This window comes from Lissotriton vulgaris, unplaced genomic scaffold (genome assembly GCF_964263255.1).
Source record: "Lissotriton vulgaris unplaced genomic scaffold, aLisVul1.2 SCAFFOLD_2570, whole genome shotgun sequence".
Taxonomy (NCBI): domain Eukaryota; kingdom Metazoa; phylum Chordata; class Amphibia; order Caudata; family Salamandridae; genus Lissotriton; species Lissotriton vulgaris.
This window is the reverse complement of record NW_028242424.1, coordinates 123,667-141,803: the sequence shown is the minus strand read 5'-3', so window position 1 is coordinate 141,803 and position 18,137 is coordinate 123,667. Positions and strand designations below refer to the sequence as shown.

Genomic DNA, 18,137 nt, shown 5'->3' with positions numbered 1-18,137 from the left:
GCAGGAATAAAGCCTGTGATCGAATCCATGATTAAACAGGGAATACTGAAGGAGATCGTGGGTAGTCCATGTAACTCCCCGATTATGGGTTTGCAGAAGCCTAGTGGAAAATACAGAATAGTGCAGGACCTTCGAAAGATTAATAATATCGTTGTCTCATGTTGTCCAGTGGTACCGAATCCATCAGTAATATTATTTCAGATACCGTTCCAAGCTGAATGGTTCACCGTGATAGATTTGTGCCAGGCTTTCTTTTCGATTCCTTTAGATGAAGATAGCCAGTATCTTTTCGCTTTTAAGCTGGAAGATCGCGTTTTAACATGGTGTCGTATCCCTCAGGGGTATACAGAAAGCCCATCGATTTTTAATCAGCTACTGAAGAAAAATCTTGAAAGTCTAGTACTGCCCAAGAACTCAGTTCTGGTCCAGTACATAGACGACCTCCTAGTTGCGTCGGAAACAGAGGAAGCTTGCAGAGTAGACACCATCACCTTGTTAAATCACTTGGCCGAGAACGGGCACAAGGTGTCTCCAAGTAAATTGCAATATTGTCTTACCGAGGTGCAATACTTGGGCCACAGGATTGAAAAGGGAAAACGGAAGGTGTCTCCAGACAGAATAGAGGCGATTATGAAAATGAACGCGCCTAAAACACAGAGAGAAGTTAGAATGTTTCTAGGCATGGTCGGTTATTGTCGACAGTGGATAGCCAACTTCTCACTGAAGGCAAAACCGCTATTACAGCTGACGCACAAAGGAGTGAGTGATCCGGTACCATGGGACAAAGATTGTTTGATGGCGTTTTTGCAGCTGAGGGAGGACTTATGTCGCGCCCCGGCTTTAGGAATGCCGGATTACACAAAACCATTTTTGCTTTACTGCTGCGAAAGAGAGGGATGCGCTTTAGCAGTTTTGGCCCAGATTCATGGAGATGTGCGTAGGCCAGTTGCGTATTTTTCGGCTACATTAGATCCAGTAGCCGCAGCGTTGCCCGGATGTCTCAAATCCGTTGCTGCAACGGGTGTCAGCATTGAAAGATGTGAAAGCGTGGTAATGGGACATCAGTTAGTGGTGTATGTACCGCATTCTGTGGAATTGTTAATGACCAGGACTAAGACTCAGCATCTGACGAATAGCAGGCTCACACGCTACGAGCAAGTCATATTGGCTGCCGAGAATGTGACCCTAAAAAGATGCTCCGTCTTGAATCCTGCAACTTTGATGCCACTTCCAAATGATGTGGATGATGAAATTTGTACAGATCATGATTGCCTTGATGTGACTGAACTATGTACCAAACCGAGACCCGATATCGTAGATGAGCCATTGACTGACCCCGATGAAATTTTCTTTGTCGATGGTTCATGCGTAAGAGACGATATTGGTCAGCTGAGAGCAGCTTATGCAGTTTGTACAATTACCAGAGTTGTAGAAGCCGCTTGCCTGGAAGGAGTACACTCCGCTCAGGTAGCTGAAATTATTGCTTTGACGCGTGCCTGTTTAGCAGGTAACAAAATTCGAGTCACCATATACACCGATAGCCAGTATGGTTTCGGGGTAGTTCATGATTACGGGCAGTTATGGTCTCAAAGAGGTTACATGACCTCCTCGGGTTCTCCCATTAGGAATGGAGAATTCGTGAGACTCTTGTTAGAGGCATTGCAAGGCCCGACAGCTATTGCAGTTGTCAAATGTGCTGTGCATACAAAAAATGTAGACTTTGTGTCACAAGGTAACCGCTATGCCGATGAAGTAGCGCGTTACTGCGCAGAACAAGGATATACTCACACTGATGTGAAAGTGGGAGGAATACAAGAAAGAACTGAATTGACAATGTTGTTAGACACTGTAGATACGTGGGATGAGCTAAAGAGTGTTCAGGAGAATGCACCAGATGATGAGAAAAAGGGCTGGGAAACAGCTGGGTGTATAAAAAGTGAGATGAATTTTGGGATCTCTGCCGATGGGAGAGCAGTTTTACCAAATGAACTTGTTAGTCCAATGGCAAGGAAATTGCATGGATCAGCACACATAGGTAGAGATGCCATGGTGAGAGTATTCAGACAAACGTGGTTTAATCCTAAATTTAGAGTAGCGGCAGAAGCAGTATGTCAGCGATGTGCGATCTGTCAGCAACTAAACGTAGGAAAGAGAACACCAGTTACATTGAGTCACATTGGGAGGTCTGGGGGGCCTTTCAATAGAATGCAGCTTGATTTCATAGAAATGCCTAAATGCAACAGACTCAGATACGTTTTAGTGATTGTCTGTATATTTTCTAGATGGGTTGAGGCTTACCCTACTCGTAGATGCGATACACTTACAGTAGCAAAACTATTACTTAGAGAGTTGATACCGAGGTTTGGGGTGCCATCCTCTTTGGAATCGGACAGAGGAACTCATTTCAACAGCGAAAAAGTGAAGATGCTATGCTCAGCTTTGAGTATCGATCAGAAGCTCCATTGCAGTTATCGACCAGAAGCTTCAGGGATTGTAGAGCAAATCAATAGCACAATTAAGTCCAGACTTGCCAAAGTTTGTTCATCAACATCCCTGAGTTGGCCAGACGCACTACCAGTGGTTCTTATGAGCATACGTAGCACACCAGATAGAAAAACAGGTCTCTCTGCACATGAAGTGCTAATGGGGAGAGCTATGAGATTGCCATCGGTTCCGACTGCAGCGTTATTGAACATCACAGACGACTTGATCTTGGACTACTGCAAGGGACTATCTGATGCCGTTAATTCTGTGTCCCTCCAGGTCCAGGCTGCAGAGGTTCCATCAGCACAAGACTTGTGCCATGACCTGAGTCCGGGGGACTGGGTTTTGGTGAAAAAGCATGTCAGGAAGAACTGCTTAGACGTGCGTTGGCGAGGACCATTTCAAGTCATACTTGTCACGAACACTGCAGTGAAGTGTGGAGACCTGCCAAATTGGATACATGCTTCACACACTCGAAGAGTGCCAACACCTCTAGAAGAAACAGCTCCTCTCTCGGATGAGAATCCAGCGGAAAGCGGAGAAGTCACAGAGGGGGAAAGCCAAGCTGTAGAGGTGATCGAAGAGGCTGAACCTGTGTCGGAACAGGTCAACGAAGGTCAGGATACCAGTGAGACCGAAGTCGCCTCAGGAGAAGAAAGTAACTGGGAGATCGAATCAGATACTGAACAAACTGAGAGTGACCAAGAGACAAGTCCAAGAACAAGGAGCAGGAGGACAAGGAGTGACGAAGCTAGTTGGCCAGAGAGAAGGAAAAGGCCAAGCTTAAAAGCACAACAGGAGAAAACTCTTGTCCCAATCTCTGAAGAGTCGGATCAAGAGGAGGAAACTACAGACTCAGGAACTGAGAGTCCAAGAAGATCGAGAAGGGTACGTGTGCCCTGCAGAAGGTACGCCACCCCAGAGTGGACTTATCTAGCAGATGTCTTGGGGACAGAAATCTGGGAGAGTGAAGGAAGTGAAAGTAATCGATCACGATCCATTTGTGGCAGTGGAGATATGGATGTTGACTCCTGGACTCGAGACTGAGGGATTACTGACTTTCACACTTCCCATACCCCCATACTTGAGTCGGATTAAAGATCTAGTGCTAAATCGATTACAGTTTCCGACTTTTGGTCATCAAATTCCGGAAGAAGAAGAAAAAGTCATTCGTTTTGAACTATTGGAACTTGTTGTGAAAGCTGCAGGTACGAGAATAATTGTTGATGTATAAAGACTTCTGTATATAAGTTATAAAGAAGAAGATAACCTAGCGCCGAGTGGAAAGAAGAATAAAATTAGGGATTACATTTAGAGGACGGAGAAGGGTTAGGGTTGTCTGTTGTTAAAGATAAAGAGACATTGTTGCGAAAAAGAGACTTTGATGATAAAGAGCACTTTACAAGCTGAGAAGAAAATAAAGCAAACCAAAGACTGAGAAAGAAAACTTTTTCGCAAAAGAAGGAGTTACGCTGTTTGACAACATGGAGAACGGCAACCCAAACCGAAAAGCCAAATGCATAATAGGTACACTTATAGCAGTAGTAATTTTTCTCATAATTACAGTAGTGACAATATCATACATAATAGGACATGAAACTGATAAAGAAATAGCGGATGTAAAGCCTGTAACAACTTTGAAACCTGCTCTTGATGGGAAGAAGGAGGAGAGCAATGTTATTCGTGAAAAAGCGTTACTGGCAGATGAAGCTCGTAGATTACATGTAGACGAGTCACAGGGAAACTTTAGGTCAAATGCATATGCCAAACTATTATATGAGTATATCGATGCCATGGAGGCCAAAGATTGCTACGTTTGTATGCAATTGCCGGCTTCTGTAGATGAGGGCATCCGATATCATCATCTCCCACTGACTTATGGGATAACATGTAGTTTACTGCTTAGTATATTTTATGGTAGAGAAGGATTTGAGTACTACTTTTCAAATTATGATTCGGTACTGCCTGAAGTTCCGAATTATAAACAAATGAATAAGTGGGACTATTACAAAAAGGAGGATAGACTAGCCAAATTCTTCCTTCCTTGGGATACATTAGATACATCATACGCACGCAGAAATAATCTGACTTGCAAAGTGTCAGAGATTGAGAAAAAGTTCATAGGACAAGTAGATGACCGATACAGAAGGCAGAAGATTCTAAAAATGTCAGGACAGTGGAAAACTGATTGGACCGAAGAAGAGAAGGCACATAAAAAGAAAGGGAGCAATGGTCCAATAGCTTTGGATAGAACGCAGAAAGGAAAGTTATGTTTAACTCGAAGCAAGACATATTATGAGAACGTATTTGTAGGTGAAGTTAATTGCGAACATGCTTTTCGATTAGAGTACTACACGAAAGATTTCATGAAGGAAATGCAAGTGATTCCTAATGTATATTTTGTATGCGGAAGAAATGCCTATGTGAGACTGCCTGACAATTGGTATGGTTCGTGTTACTTGGCAATTGTCTTCCCCAAAATATATCATGCAAAGGATTTAGCGATCATAGAAGGAAAGGCTTCGACAAGAACGAAAAGAGAAGTAGGAGATGCAGAAGTAGTAGGAGACGTATTTGGAGCGATGTTTCCTATGTTAGGTTTAATACTTAACGATGTTAAGATCAGGAGACTAGCTACGGTCGTAGATAGATTGTCTGCAAGTACTGCAAGGTCATTAATGCTAATAGAAGGTGAGATGCAATCGATTAGAGCAATGGTTCTTCAGAATCGGCTAGCTCTTGATGTGCTATTAGCAAAAGAAGGCGGAGTTTGCAAGGCTTTGAAGGACCAGGAATGTTGTACTTATATTCCTGATAATTCAAAACCACTTGAGAAGGTCATAAGAAACATTACACAGATACATCAAGAAATCGAAGATTTGACAAAAATAAATGTTTGGGAAAAAGTAGGTCATGGAGTAGGAAAGGTTGGAAGTTGGGTTGCCAACCTTGGTAAAAGCATTATATGGTATATATTAAAACCTGTATTAATAATCTTAATTTGTATAATCACATTGTTAGGATTTGTGAAACTATATAAATGGTATAGGACGAACCGGTTACACAGATCCATGAGAGAACAAGAAAGGAGATTAGCTGCTTTACAAGATCAACAGTATAAAAGTTTGAGAGCACTTGAAATGATGAAAAGAGGAAATGATGTAACTAGTTCTGTGTAAAGGTGCTATTCAAATTGCATTTAGTGATGACTCCTAAAAGTCATCAAAGGGGGGAACTGAGAGAGTGCAATTTGAATAAAATGTATATCCGAGTCATATTTAGAAGCATATCGTATAAATGTAGGAATGAAATGTATATCGAACGCGAAGTTGACGCTTATAGTATAAGGTTAACAGATGTAGCCAAAGTAATATAGGAAATGTAATTGTATTTACTCTTGAAAATGCATTAGATTTAGAAGGCCCGTATACGTAGTGGGCTAATGTAGAAATGTGTAGAAATGCTCACGAACAGAAGAACGTGCAAAGTAGAATTCATGTACGTGTGTAACTTTAAATGTAGAAACGGCGAGAAGTGTAACATGGAGAAATGTGCAGAGAGAGCATATATAACGATGTAACAAATGAGAATATAAAGTTATATTCTATGTAATTTGTATTCTATGTAAAATTGTATTCACATATAAGCAAAGGGATTTGCTAAATGCGATTGTATATAAATCTGTGTTAAAGGTTATACTGTGTAGAAGAAGTTTGTAGGAATGTTGGAAGAGTTTTAGGTCATTTGTGATTATAACCTGACTGACCAAGGGTTCGCAGGAGTGTAGTCCGCTGTTGGTAATTTAGTGGGCTCACAGGAGTCGTGAATAGCCTTCACTTGAAGTGCGAGCCAAAGAGTCTAGTTCTTGTTAGATTTAAGGTGACAAATGTCGGACGAAGTTTATTGCCTAAACATGAGAGGAGACGATTGGAATTTGAGTCTTGTTTTGAAATGACCATTCACAGGACCAAGAAAGGTTACATACATAGTCGTAAAGAGTAAAGTTCTGATAAGGTGATAGATTTTGCTCCGAAAGTGTCAAAGGTAAAGTCAAATGAAGTCACCAGCAAGAAGACGAAGATGGCGTCTAAGGAGAAAGGTCAACTTAACGGACGAAGCAAAGAGACGAAGTCATGGAAAGAGCCAGAAAATGACATCATGGGGGAAAGTCCGTGGTGGGCGTCGAAGGGGCGTTCCACCCACACTGTGATTGTGTATTTTAGGGACAGCACCCCGGGGAGAAGATAGCAAGAGCTCAGCGAGAACAGCGCGAGGCAAGTTAGGAAGAGCAGATGACTTGAGCAGATGCGCTGAGAGAGATCAGAGCGCAAGGGAGCAGTAGGCCGAGGACCCTTAGAGATCGGATGGGTAGGCAGAGAGAGTACTGCTTCTTAAACTTAAGTTACCTTTAGAGGCTAAGAGAGTTTGAACTTCTTAGGGAGTCAAACTGCTGACACCTTTTTAGGGTACTAGAAACTTGCGAAGTAGGGATGTCACCTAGTATAGAGTAGGGACAGATTTAACGTGATTATTTTTCTCTTTCTGTAGATGACGCAACGAGACCACATTGAGTCGATGCTTTAATCTGAAGAGATTTGGAGTTGATATTAATTTATTATTTCGTATACTGATTGAATTTTATCCTGAGAGGATTGTATTTGCAACTTTTCTTAATTTTATATTAAACCTTTTAAACTTCATCGGTTGTAAGTGGTTCTTCAGAGTTGCGTCAGTCTATGGGGTTTATCTAACCTATGCAGGGGCTGTCTTTTACTCAATGACAGATAACAAGCGATCCAAAATTGACGAATGAGATAAGTTATCAAGTTGATCATAAAAGATATTAAAATCTCATTCCCCGCAATAGTCTTCAGAGGAGCTCAAGCAAGGAATATTGGGGTGATCTAAAAACAAGGCCCATGCCCTGATGGGATTCCCCCGACCTTTACATACCGGATGTGGATGTTTGGGTTCCCGTCCTGACCTCTCTTATTAACGCTGCTGGCCCCTCCAGAGTCTTGGGTAAAGTCTATTATTGTACCAGTTTTTAAAAAGGGTGACAGGGACCGTACCCATGGCCCATATCGCTGCTTGACTCAGTGGTTAAGGTGGTGGGGCGCACTCTCTGGATCAGGCTCTCTGAATGGGCAAAGACTAACATCGTTTTGTCGGAGGCACAGTATGGCTGTTGGGACAGAAAAGTTCTCTGCATGGTAAAGATCGTGTACCCCTGCCTTAGTGCCCAACTGTATCACTAATGTTGATTTGTGTAGTCAGTGGCAAACACAAATCCTGGGTGTGCACCATGACATAGGCCTGTGTCACTGATTGCGGTCTTGTTAGCCTGGGGGTGCCCAAGGTGTTACCCTCATAGTGATGGAAGACTACTGCTGTCACTAAGAGTTCATCAGCTCAAGAACAGTGGTTACAACATACTTGTAGTGATCAGTAGGAGTGAACAGGTCCTTTTTGACCTGCATCACTGGAGTGAGGACTACAGGTTCACTCACTTAAAAAATAAATCAGTGGTTCGCTCATCCTTGCCCTTGATGTAGAGTGCTGTGCAGAACAGGAGTAGTGAGTGCTCTGAATGTAGGTGAGCCTGGGAAGGGTACAGCACAGAGATAGGGCAGTGCTGTGCAGTGCATGCATGGTTAGTGCACATACTTTGTGTATGAGTGACTGCAAGGGGTACATTACATGAGAGTGCAGGGTAAGCACAATGAGAGCGTGTGCTAAGTACATGTGTGCTTGCAAGAAGTACAATAAATGAAGGGTGGCATATTGTGCAGCTCACACATGTTGTGTGTGTGTTGGCACTGTGTGGATTTGCAAATAGCACACCAGGATACAATGTAGAAATGATACAGTATTGGGCAGCGCACACAGAGTGATGGTCTATGCTGGATTATGTGCGTCCGTTGTGGCACAATACATGGAGGTGACAATATTGGACAGTGTGTGTGCGGTGTGTGTTCACTGAGTGCACGTGTGCCTGCAATGGTACGTTACATGGAGGACCCTGCGCTTCAATTTGGAAAGTCCAGGGCTGCGCGTTGAAGACATGCAGAGTGGAGGAATCCCCCAGAAAGATTTGTGCGTTGCTGATTTCCTGGATTGAGAGAGAAAGAGAGACTCTCCCTGTACATTTCAAATTATAAATACATGGGATGAACCTTTTCATGCACATATCACTGTGGCTGGCATCCAGGTGTGAACTCTAGTCTCTCCCATGCCCTGTATTGTGGTGGAACTATCAGATTTGGAGCCTCTCCTGCTGCGACAGACAGCCTTTCAAGAGGAAGAAGAGACAGAAAATGTACACTTAAAAAAAGCGGAAGCCATTCATGAGGCGTCAAAGAACCAGACCCTAAATCAGATTTGGTATCTGGAAATGTCTGTGTGAATGTAAGCAGTGTTCACTTATATATTGAACGGGTGAACCCAACGTAATACCTAATCACTCACAGGATTGATACGGCCTGGTGCTCAAAGCTAATGGCTGGTATCGACACATAACAATATAGTGTTTAATTCTACGTCTGACAAGGGGCACATATGAAACTTCCCGGTGTCCTGAGTCTATTGAGGCTAAACCTTTTCTTTATAATTTCGGATGCAATGGAGTAACATTAAGTAGGTAAATATTCTTTGGCAAGTATGGTGCATGACTGGAATGCACCATGCACAATTCACATAGGTGCAAAAGGAGGGGTTCCAGGGAGGGAGATTTTCGGTCCTGAGGAAAGCCACAGGGAAGGGTGGCCGAAACATGTTGACCAGTTTACAGGAGGGTGTTAGGGCTCTCGTACCCCGTAGGACTTCTTACTTTTTCTTTCCCATTGTTAATCATACTGACTGGAGCATTTATTTAAATATCAGGAGCTACCAGACAGGAATATTTTATACACACAACCACCCACTCCTCTCTTTTTATTTTTAATAAATCTTTTGCCATTACTCAGTGCGCCTGTGTAATTCATTGGTTGCAGCACGCCACGTTCCGTAGGAAAACAGGAAGAAACCAATGATGTAGCATGCCACCAAGGGGTAACTCTGTGCTTTATCCACAATCATTGTTTATCTTCAGCAGTAAATTAAATTCCATTAAAGAGAGTTAGAGGTATTTTGGATTCGTACACTTCAAGTATAGAGGTTAGTTCTTTTTCTGATATATCCTCGCTTATTTCTAGTAATGCATGAGGTTTAGCAGCTATGCTGTCTGATCACAGGAATATGAGACTATAATACATCATGGATTCAGAAATCAGTCCACACTGTCACCTGCCCTCATTTGAATTTAAGATCTCTGGTGTCTCGTTGACCCATTCAGGATATCACAAACGGTGCTGTGTCACGTGACCCTATGTAGAATATCACAGCCTGTGTGGGTTGATGAGATACTTGCATGTGTTCAACTTAACTTGTATTTCACCACTTATATTGAACCTAAACTGCTGCCAGAATGCCAATCTGTTGTGGAAACTGATGTCCTTCTGCCTTTCTTCTGTTTTGCAGGATGTGAGAAGCACCCTGTCCAGGTAAGGTTGGTTTATTGTCCTCCTCTCAGTGTGTAAGGAGCTGGTCTGGTCTCCCTGCTGGGTGCAAATGTCAGTACTGAACTCACACAAATCCACTCAGCTGCCAAAGCAACACTACCTCATACAATTATCATATGCGGGTCACTTCGAAGCTACTCTTCTGTTTTTCAAAAGCTCCAAACAGCTTTGAGGCCCCCCAGTTTGTTCTCAAAACATCCACAGTCTTTAAAAACTATTTTTCATTCTAAGACACATTAGTTCAGTTCTCAAAAAACACAACCCTGTGATTTCTCAAACTCCTACTCTCATGAAAATACCCACTGAGCCCAGGGAAAGACTCATGTGTCCAGAAAAAGCCCCTTTGTCCACAGAAACCACCTCAAGTTTTCTGCAACCCCAGAGTACAAACGCCCTGCCAATCCTCAAATATCTCTTTAGTGTTTTTTAACATCATTAGAATTGTCAAAAAAAAATCCTCTTTCAACCCTGTCTGATCATTTAGTGAGGAGGCTGAGTAGGACCGCGGAGGGATACAACCCTGGGTTTATGCTCTAATTTAAGCAACATATATAAGGTATTGTCTGTGCCTGTCTGACTGTGAGTAGCCCCAGTGCCCAGAATTAGATTACTGATAAAAATCAAAGTGGGCACAATTTTCAAAAATGTTCTGGGAATTAGTAACTAATTCTGAGACAATGTTGGGCATGGAAGAGAGACTTGTACTTCAGTTGTTTAAACTGAGGCAAGTTATGCAGCTGCTAAAGTACAATCTTATAATACATTTGGTGTTCAGGTCTAAGGTACCATTATGAATAAACCTCTGAATGAGAAACATGACACACAGATGTTGTATGTTCAGACGGCTGTGTCGAAACATGTTTCACCCACTCGTGATTAACACTGAGACTTCCCCAAGGGGAAGGTTTTAGAGCAGTTAATAAAATGTAAAGCAAACCTCTACTTTTATAGTGATGTGTTCACCTAACACATGTGTAATGCATCACACAGCAAACCATCAGCTTCAGCCCCAGTGAGAGCATCAAATGTTCTCAATAATGAGGAGTGTGTGGAGTGCAGCACGCGTTGAAAAAGCCATAAAAAGGGCATGGGTTATATCACCGTCATTCAGTGTCAAGAAGATGCACATGAAGGGATTACACTTAAATTTATAGTTCTGGGCTAGTGAAAGTAGCAGTTCAATTAAGATGTGCTGCTTGCCCTAGAACAGTAGCACAGAAATGAGCTTGTACCGGTCTCTGAGTCACATTGTCATGTATTGTCCAAAATTCAAGTATAAATAAATCCAATGGTCATTCTATAAAAAGTACACTTTTGTGCTTTCTCTTCTGTTCTATTCACTGTTCGATGGAGGCCCTTTACTGTGGACATTAATTCCTCTGAATAGTTTCTGAACTCATGCCTACTTTTATTTTCACTCATTCTCATAATATCTCTCTGGTCCTCAAAGGGCTCCTCCAGTCCTCATAAACCCAACTCTGTTCCTCAGATCTCGTTTTGGTGTAAGAAACCTCTCTTCTTCCCTCAATGACTTCCGTTCAGCCCAGAGCATCCTCAGGGGTCAGCATCAAACCAATTGTTGAACCTCTGAAAGTGTTGCAGAACCCTCACTTCTGATGACAGAGACAGGGAGGGAGAGATGAGACTAAAATACTCAGAATGAGAGAGGAAGTGAAAGGATAAAGAGAGGTAGAAGATGGGAAGGCTGTTGAACAGTGAAGGAATGAGACTGAGGGAGAAATTCAGAGTGTGGTAGAAAATAGGCCAGTGGAAGAGACAGGCAGGAATTGGAGAGGGCTGTGTCTGCGTGCTAGTGGCACCATTTCACTGTGGAGCTGCCCTGAAGTGAGTATCCACTGCATATGGTTTTGAATAATCTGAAAGCAGTTTGAGTCCTAATCCTCCAATAATTTACAGAAGGGCACATTGGAAAAGTGCAAAACAAGAAAAGGAAACAATGATGAGGATCCTTCTTAAAGAGGTGTTAGAAGCAGCCATTTGGAAGGAGTCAAACCAAAGGTCCTAGCATAGAAATTTGATACCCACAAAAAGAATTTGCAACCGGTTCCAAAGGGCAGGACCTCAAAGATACCAAGTTGCAGAACCACAAAGACCCAAGTTGCAGATGCTCATAGCCTCTAAGATGCAGGGCCTCAGAAGCTCCCAGGTGCAGGACCTCAGATATTTAAAGGTGCAGTACCTCAGAGACCCCAAGGTGCAGGGCCCCAGATTACCCATGGTACAGGACCCCAGTATAACCAAGGTGCAAGACCTCTGAGACACCATGGTGTAAGACCTCAGAGACACCAAGGTGCAGGACCTCAGAGACTCCATGGTGTAAGACCTCAGAGACACCAAGATGCAGGAACTCAGAGACTCCATGATGTAGGGCCCCAGAATCACCAAGTGGAAAGACTGCATAGATTTAAATGTGCACAACCTCAGTGACTCCAAGGTGAAGAAACTAATGGCTGCTAGGGAGCAGGGCCTTGGAGACCCCTAAGTGCAGGAGCTCAGGCATTCCAATGAAGAGATCCTCGAAAACTCTAAGGTGTAGGGCACTCTATAGTCCCAGGTTCAGGACAGCAGAGTCTCCAAGGTGCAGGACCTCTGAGTCTCCAGGATTCAGTACCACAGAACACCCATGGTGCAGGAACTCAGAGATGTAAAGGTGCTGGACCTCAGAATACCCAAGGTGCAGGCCTTCAGAGACTTCAAGGTGCAGGAGCTAAGAGCTACTTAGGTGAAAGGTGTCTGTGGCCCCAAGGTGCAGGAACTCAGACTTTCCAAGGTGGAGAACCTCAGAGACTGTAAGGTATAGGACACTAGATATTCCAGGGTGCAGGACTGCAGCAATTCCAAGGTGCAAAGCCTCACAGATTACAAACTTCATGACCCCAGAACACCCAAGGTGCCGGACCTCAGAGACCCTAAGGTGCAGGGCCTCAGTGAACCTAAAGTGCAGGTCCTCAGAGTCTTCAAAGTGCAGGACCTCAGAGTCTTCAAAGTGCAGGATCTCAGAGCCTCAGAGGAGCAGGACCCCCTAGTACCCAATATGCAGGACCACCAAGACCCTGAGGTGCAGGACCCCATAATACACAATATGCAGGCCCACCGAGACCCTGCGGTGTTGAACCTCAGGAAATCCAAGGTGCAGGACCTCTGAGACTACAAGGTGCATGAGCTCTGACATTCCAAATGCAGGATCTCTGGGACTCCGAGGTGCAGGATCCCAAAATACCCAAGGTGAGGTACCTCAGGGACTTCAAGGTGCTGGAACCCAGAATACCCAAGGTAAAGGAACTCCAAGAGTCTGAGGTGCAGACCTCTGAAAACACAAGGAACAGGACACCTCAGATACTCGAATGTGTTGGACTCCAGAGATTCCAAAGCACAAGAGTTAACAGCATGAATGTAGCAGGGCCTCAGAGACCGAAGTGCAGGACCTCAGGGACCTAGGGTGCCTGACCCCAGAGCCTCCAATGTGCAGGATCTCAGACATTCCAAGGTTCAGGAACTCAGATACTCAAAGGTGCAGGACATGAAAATACTCAAAGGGCAGGACTTCAGAGATGTTAAGGTAAATGAGCTAAAATTCTATAAGATGCAGGATCGCAGAGACTCCAAGATTCAGGACCCCAGGGACCCAAAGGGCAGGACCTTGGAGAACCAATGGGGCAGCATCCCAAAGCCTCTAAGATATAGGATCTCAGAGACCTTAAGGAGCAGGACCCAGGAACCCCAAGGTGCAGGACCTCAGAGACTCCAAGATGCATGATCCATGAATACACAAGGTGCAAGACCGCAGAAAATTCATTCCTTAGAACCTTACAGTCTCCAAGGTGCGGGGACCTTAGAGACTCCAATGTGCAGGTACTAAGGGCCTCTAAGGTACAGGGCCTAGAGAATATGTGGTGCAAGACCCCAGAAAACCCAAGGTGCAGAACCTCAGACACTTCAAGGTACAGGGGCCCAGAATGCCCAACTTCAAAACCTCAGAGACCTCAAGGTACTGGAGCAAAGAGACTCTAAGTTGCAGTGCCTCAGAGACCCTAAGGTGCAGGGCCAAAGATTTCCCAAGGTGCAGGACCTCAGTGAGTTCATGGTGCAGTGCCCAAGCATACCCAAATGCAGGTCCTCAGATACTTCAAAATGCAGGACTTTAGAGACTCCATTGTGCAGGACCCCAAAACATCCAAGGTACGGGACCTCACACATTCCAAGGTACAGAAGCTCATAGTCTCCAAGGTGCAGTACTCCAGAACACCCAGGGTGCAGGATCTCAAAGACTTTAAGGTTCATGATCTAAGAAAGTCCAAGGTGCTGGACCTCAGAATACCTAAAGTGTAGGACCCCACAGACTTCAAGGTGCAAGAATTTAGACATTCCAAGGACCTCAGAAAGTCTAAGGTGCTGGACCCCAGAATACCCAAGGACCTCAGAGACTCCAAGGTGCAGGAGCTAAAAGCCTCCAATATGCAGTTGCTCTGGGATACCAAAGTGAAGGACCACAGAATGCCTAAGGTTCAGGACATCAGAGACTCCAAGGTGCATGAGGTAGGACCATCTAAGGCACAGGACCTCAGAAACTACAAATAGTAGGTCCTCAGAGACTTCAAGGTAAAGGGCCTCAGAGACTCTAAGATGTAGGACCCCAGATAGTCCAAGGTGCAGCAAAACATAGTCTACAAGGTGCCAGACATCTAAGACTTCACGGTCCAGTCCCCCTAGAACATCCAAGGTGCAGGACCTCAGAGATCCTAAGGTACAGGACCTCAGAGGTTTCAAGGTGCAGGACCTCAGAATCTCCATGGTGCAGGGCTTTAGAGACTCCAAGGTGCAGGACCCAAGAATAGCCAATGGTAGGACCACAGAGACTCCAAGGTGCATGAGCACATAGACTCCAAGGTGCAGGACTCCAGAGCCTCCAAAGGTGCAGGACTCTACGGCCTCCAGGGTATAGGAGCTCTGACATTCCAAGGTGCCCTATCTTTGGGATTCTAAAGTGCAGGACCCCAGGACCCCTGAATACCGAAGGTGAATGACTTTAGAGACTTCAAGGTGCAGAAGCTAAAAGCCTCTAAAGTGCAGTGCCTCAGAAACCCAAAGGTACAGGACTGCAGAATAACCAAGGTGCTGAACTTCAGAGACTTCAGGTACATCAAGTAAGAGTCTCTTAGGTGCAGAACATCAGAGACTCCCAGGTGTAGTACCTTGGCGACTCCATTATGCAGGTCCTAGAATACCCAAGGTGCAGGACCTCAGAACCCCTAAGTTGGAGGGCCTCAGAAACACCTACATTCAGGATCTCTGAATACCCATTGTGCAAGACCACAGAGATTTCAAGGTGCCGGCCCCCAGAATATCAAAACTGTAAGACCTCAGAAACTCAAAAGTGCAGGAGGTAAGATCCACTAAGGTGCAGTACCTCGGAGATTCAATGCTGCAGAACCTTAGAGACTCTAAGATGCAGGATCGCAATATTTCCAAGATACAGGACACAAGGTCTCCAAGGTGCAGGACCCAGGAACATCCAAAGTACTGGACCTCAGAGAGACCTCAGACATTTCAAGGTACAGTAGCTCAGGATCGCAATATTTCCAAGATACAGGACACAAGGTCTCCAAGGTGCAGGACCCAGGAACATCCAAAGTACTGGACCTCAGAGAGACCTCAGACATTTCAAGGTACAGTAGCTCACAAACTCCAAGGTGCAGGACCTCCGAGCATCCAAGGTGCAGCAGCTAAGAGTTTATAATGTGTAGAACCTCAGAGACCCTAAAATTCAGGGCCCCAAAATACCCAAAGTGCAGGATATCAGAGGCTTCAATGTGCAGGACCTCAGAATACCCAAGGCGCAGGATCCATGAACATCTAAGTTTCAGGACCTAAGACACTCCAAGGAGGCAGACCTCAAATACTCTATAGTGCAGGTCCTCAGAGGCTTCAAAGTGTAGAAACTCAGAAACTCCAAGGAGCAGGACCTCAACGTATTCAAAGTGCAGTACCTCAGAGACTCTAAAGTGCAAGACCTTAGAGATTCTTAGGTGAAGAACTTTAAAAACTCCAAGATGTAGGATCTCAGGGACTCCAAAAGTACAGGACCTCAGTGACTCCAAATTGCAGGACCTCAGACAATCCAAGGTGCAGGAGCTCAATAACTCCAAAGAACAGGAGCTCATAATCCCTTAGGTGCAGGACTCCAGACACTCCAAGGTGCAGGGGGTCTGACTTTCCAAGGTTCAGGACATCAGAGTCTCCAAGGTGCAGGATCAAAGAATTTCCATGGTACCGGACCTCAGAGACTCCAAGATGCAGGAGCACAGAGACTCCAAGGTGGAGGACTCCACAGCCTCCAAGGTGCAGGAGCGCTGACATTGCAAGGTGCAATAACTCTGAAACTCCAAGTGGTAGGCCTCCAGACTTCTCACGGTGATGGACCTCAGAGACATCAAGGTCCAGGAGCTAAGAGATTCTAAGGTGCAGGACCTCAGAGACCCCATATTGCAGGATCTGAGAAACTAAATTGTGCAGGACACCAAAATACTCAAGGTGCAGGACATCAGAGTCTTTGAGGTGCGGGAGCTAGGTGCCTCTATGTTGATGGATCTCAGAGACTGGAAGGTGCAGGACCTCAGAGATCCTAAAGTGGAGGACCCCAGAAAATCCATTGTGTGGGACACAATAGATGCTAAGGTGGAGGACCCCAGAGCCTCCAAGGTGCAGAAGCTCTGACATTGCAATGTACAGGATCTCTGGGATTGCAGTCCAAGGTGCAGGACTTAAGAATGCTCAAGGTGAAGGACCTTAGAGACTTCAAGGTGCAGGAGCTACGAGCCTCTAAATTGCAGGACCTCTGAGACCCCATGTTGCCGGGGATTAGAAACTAAATGGTGCAGAACTCCAGAATACCCAAGATGTAGGACCTCAGATTCTTGGAGGTGCATAAGCTAAGAGCCTCTATATTGCAGAACCTCAGAGACTGGAAGGTGCAGGACCTCAAAGATCCTAAAGTGCAGGACTCCAGAATACCCAAGGTGCAGGATCTAAGAACCTCCAAGTTGCAGGACCTCAGAGATTTCAATGTGCAGTGCCCTAGTCTACCCAAGGTGCAGGACCTCAGAGACTCCAAAGTGCGGGCACTAAGGGTTACTAAGTTGGAGGGTCTCAGAAAACCCTACCTTCAGGACCCCAGAATTCCCATTGTGGAGGACCACAGAGACTCTAAGGTGCAGGCCCCCAGAATACCAACACTGCAAGACCTTAGAAGCTCCAAGGTGCAGGAGGTAAGAGCTCTAAGGTTCAGGACTTCGGAGACAACAAGGTGCAGGACCTCATAAACTGCAGGTGAAGGACATCAGAGAGTCCAACTTGCAGACCCTAAATACTCTAAGCTGCAGAATTACAGATAATCCAAGGTGCAGGACCATAAAGTCTCAAAGGTGCAGGACCCAGAATACCAAAGGTGCAGGTGCTCACAGACTCCAAGGTGCAGGACCTCAGAGCCTCCAAGGTGCAGGAGCTCAGGCATTCCAAGGTGCAGGACTTCAGAGACTTCACAGTGCAGGAGTTGAAAGCCTCCAATGTGGTTGTTTTGATACATTTCAAGGTGCAGAACTTCAATGAGTCCAGTGTTCAGGGTGCTAGCGATTCAAAGGTATAGGGATCCAGAGAATAAATGTGTAGAATCCCAGATACTCTAAGATGCAGGACTTAAATGTGTCCAATGTGTAGCGTTTTGAGATTTCAAGGTCCAGGTTTTCAGATATTCCGAGGTACAGGGATCCAGTGATTCCAAGGTACAGGAATCCTTAAATTCCAAGATACAGAGGTCCAGAAATTCCGAGGTCTAGAACCTCAGAGTTTCCAAGGATCAAGGCTTCAGAGATTCTAAGGCGTAGGACTTCACGGTTTCCACGTTACAAGATCTCTGGCGTAGAGAGAGTCGAAGTTCAAATGAATCAGAGATTCCACAGTAGTGGATTTCAAGCATACCAAGTTGGAGGGACTAAATTATTCAAAGATTCTGGGAATGTAGTAATTCTAGGTTGAAGCCTTTCACTGACAGGGAGGGGGCAGAATGCAGAATTTCAT

General features: G+C 44.9%; 1 protein-coding gene across 1 annotated transcript in view; it reads left to right on the top strand.

Annotated features, from left to right (window-relative positions):
* LOC147668967 (E3 ubiquitin-protein ligase TRIM11-like) overlaps positions 1-13,209 on the top strand; it is a 135,707-nt gene extending 122,498 nt beyond the window's left edge. The window contains exons 4-5 of the mRNA XM_086948313.1: positions 10,003-10,025; positions 12,945-13,209. Of these exons, the coding sequence (XP_086804439.1) occupies positions 10,003-10,025; positions 12,945-13,209 (288 nt within the window). The remainder of the gene's footprint in view (positions 1-10,002; positions 10,026-12,944) is intronic.
* Positions 13,210-18,137: the final 4,928 nt, after the last annotated feature.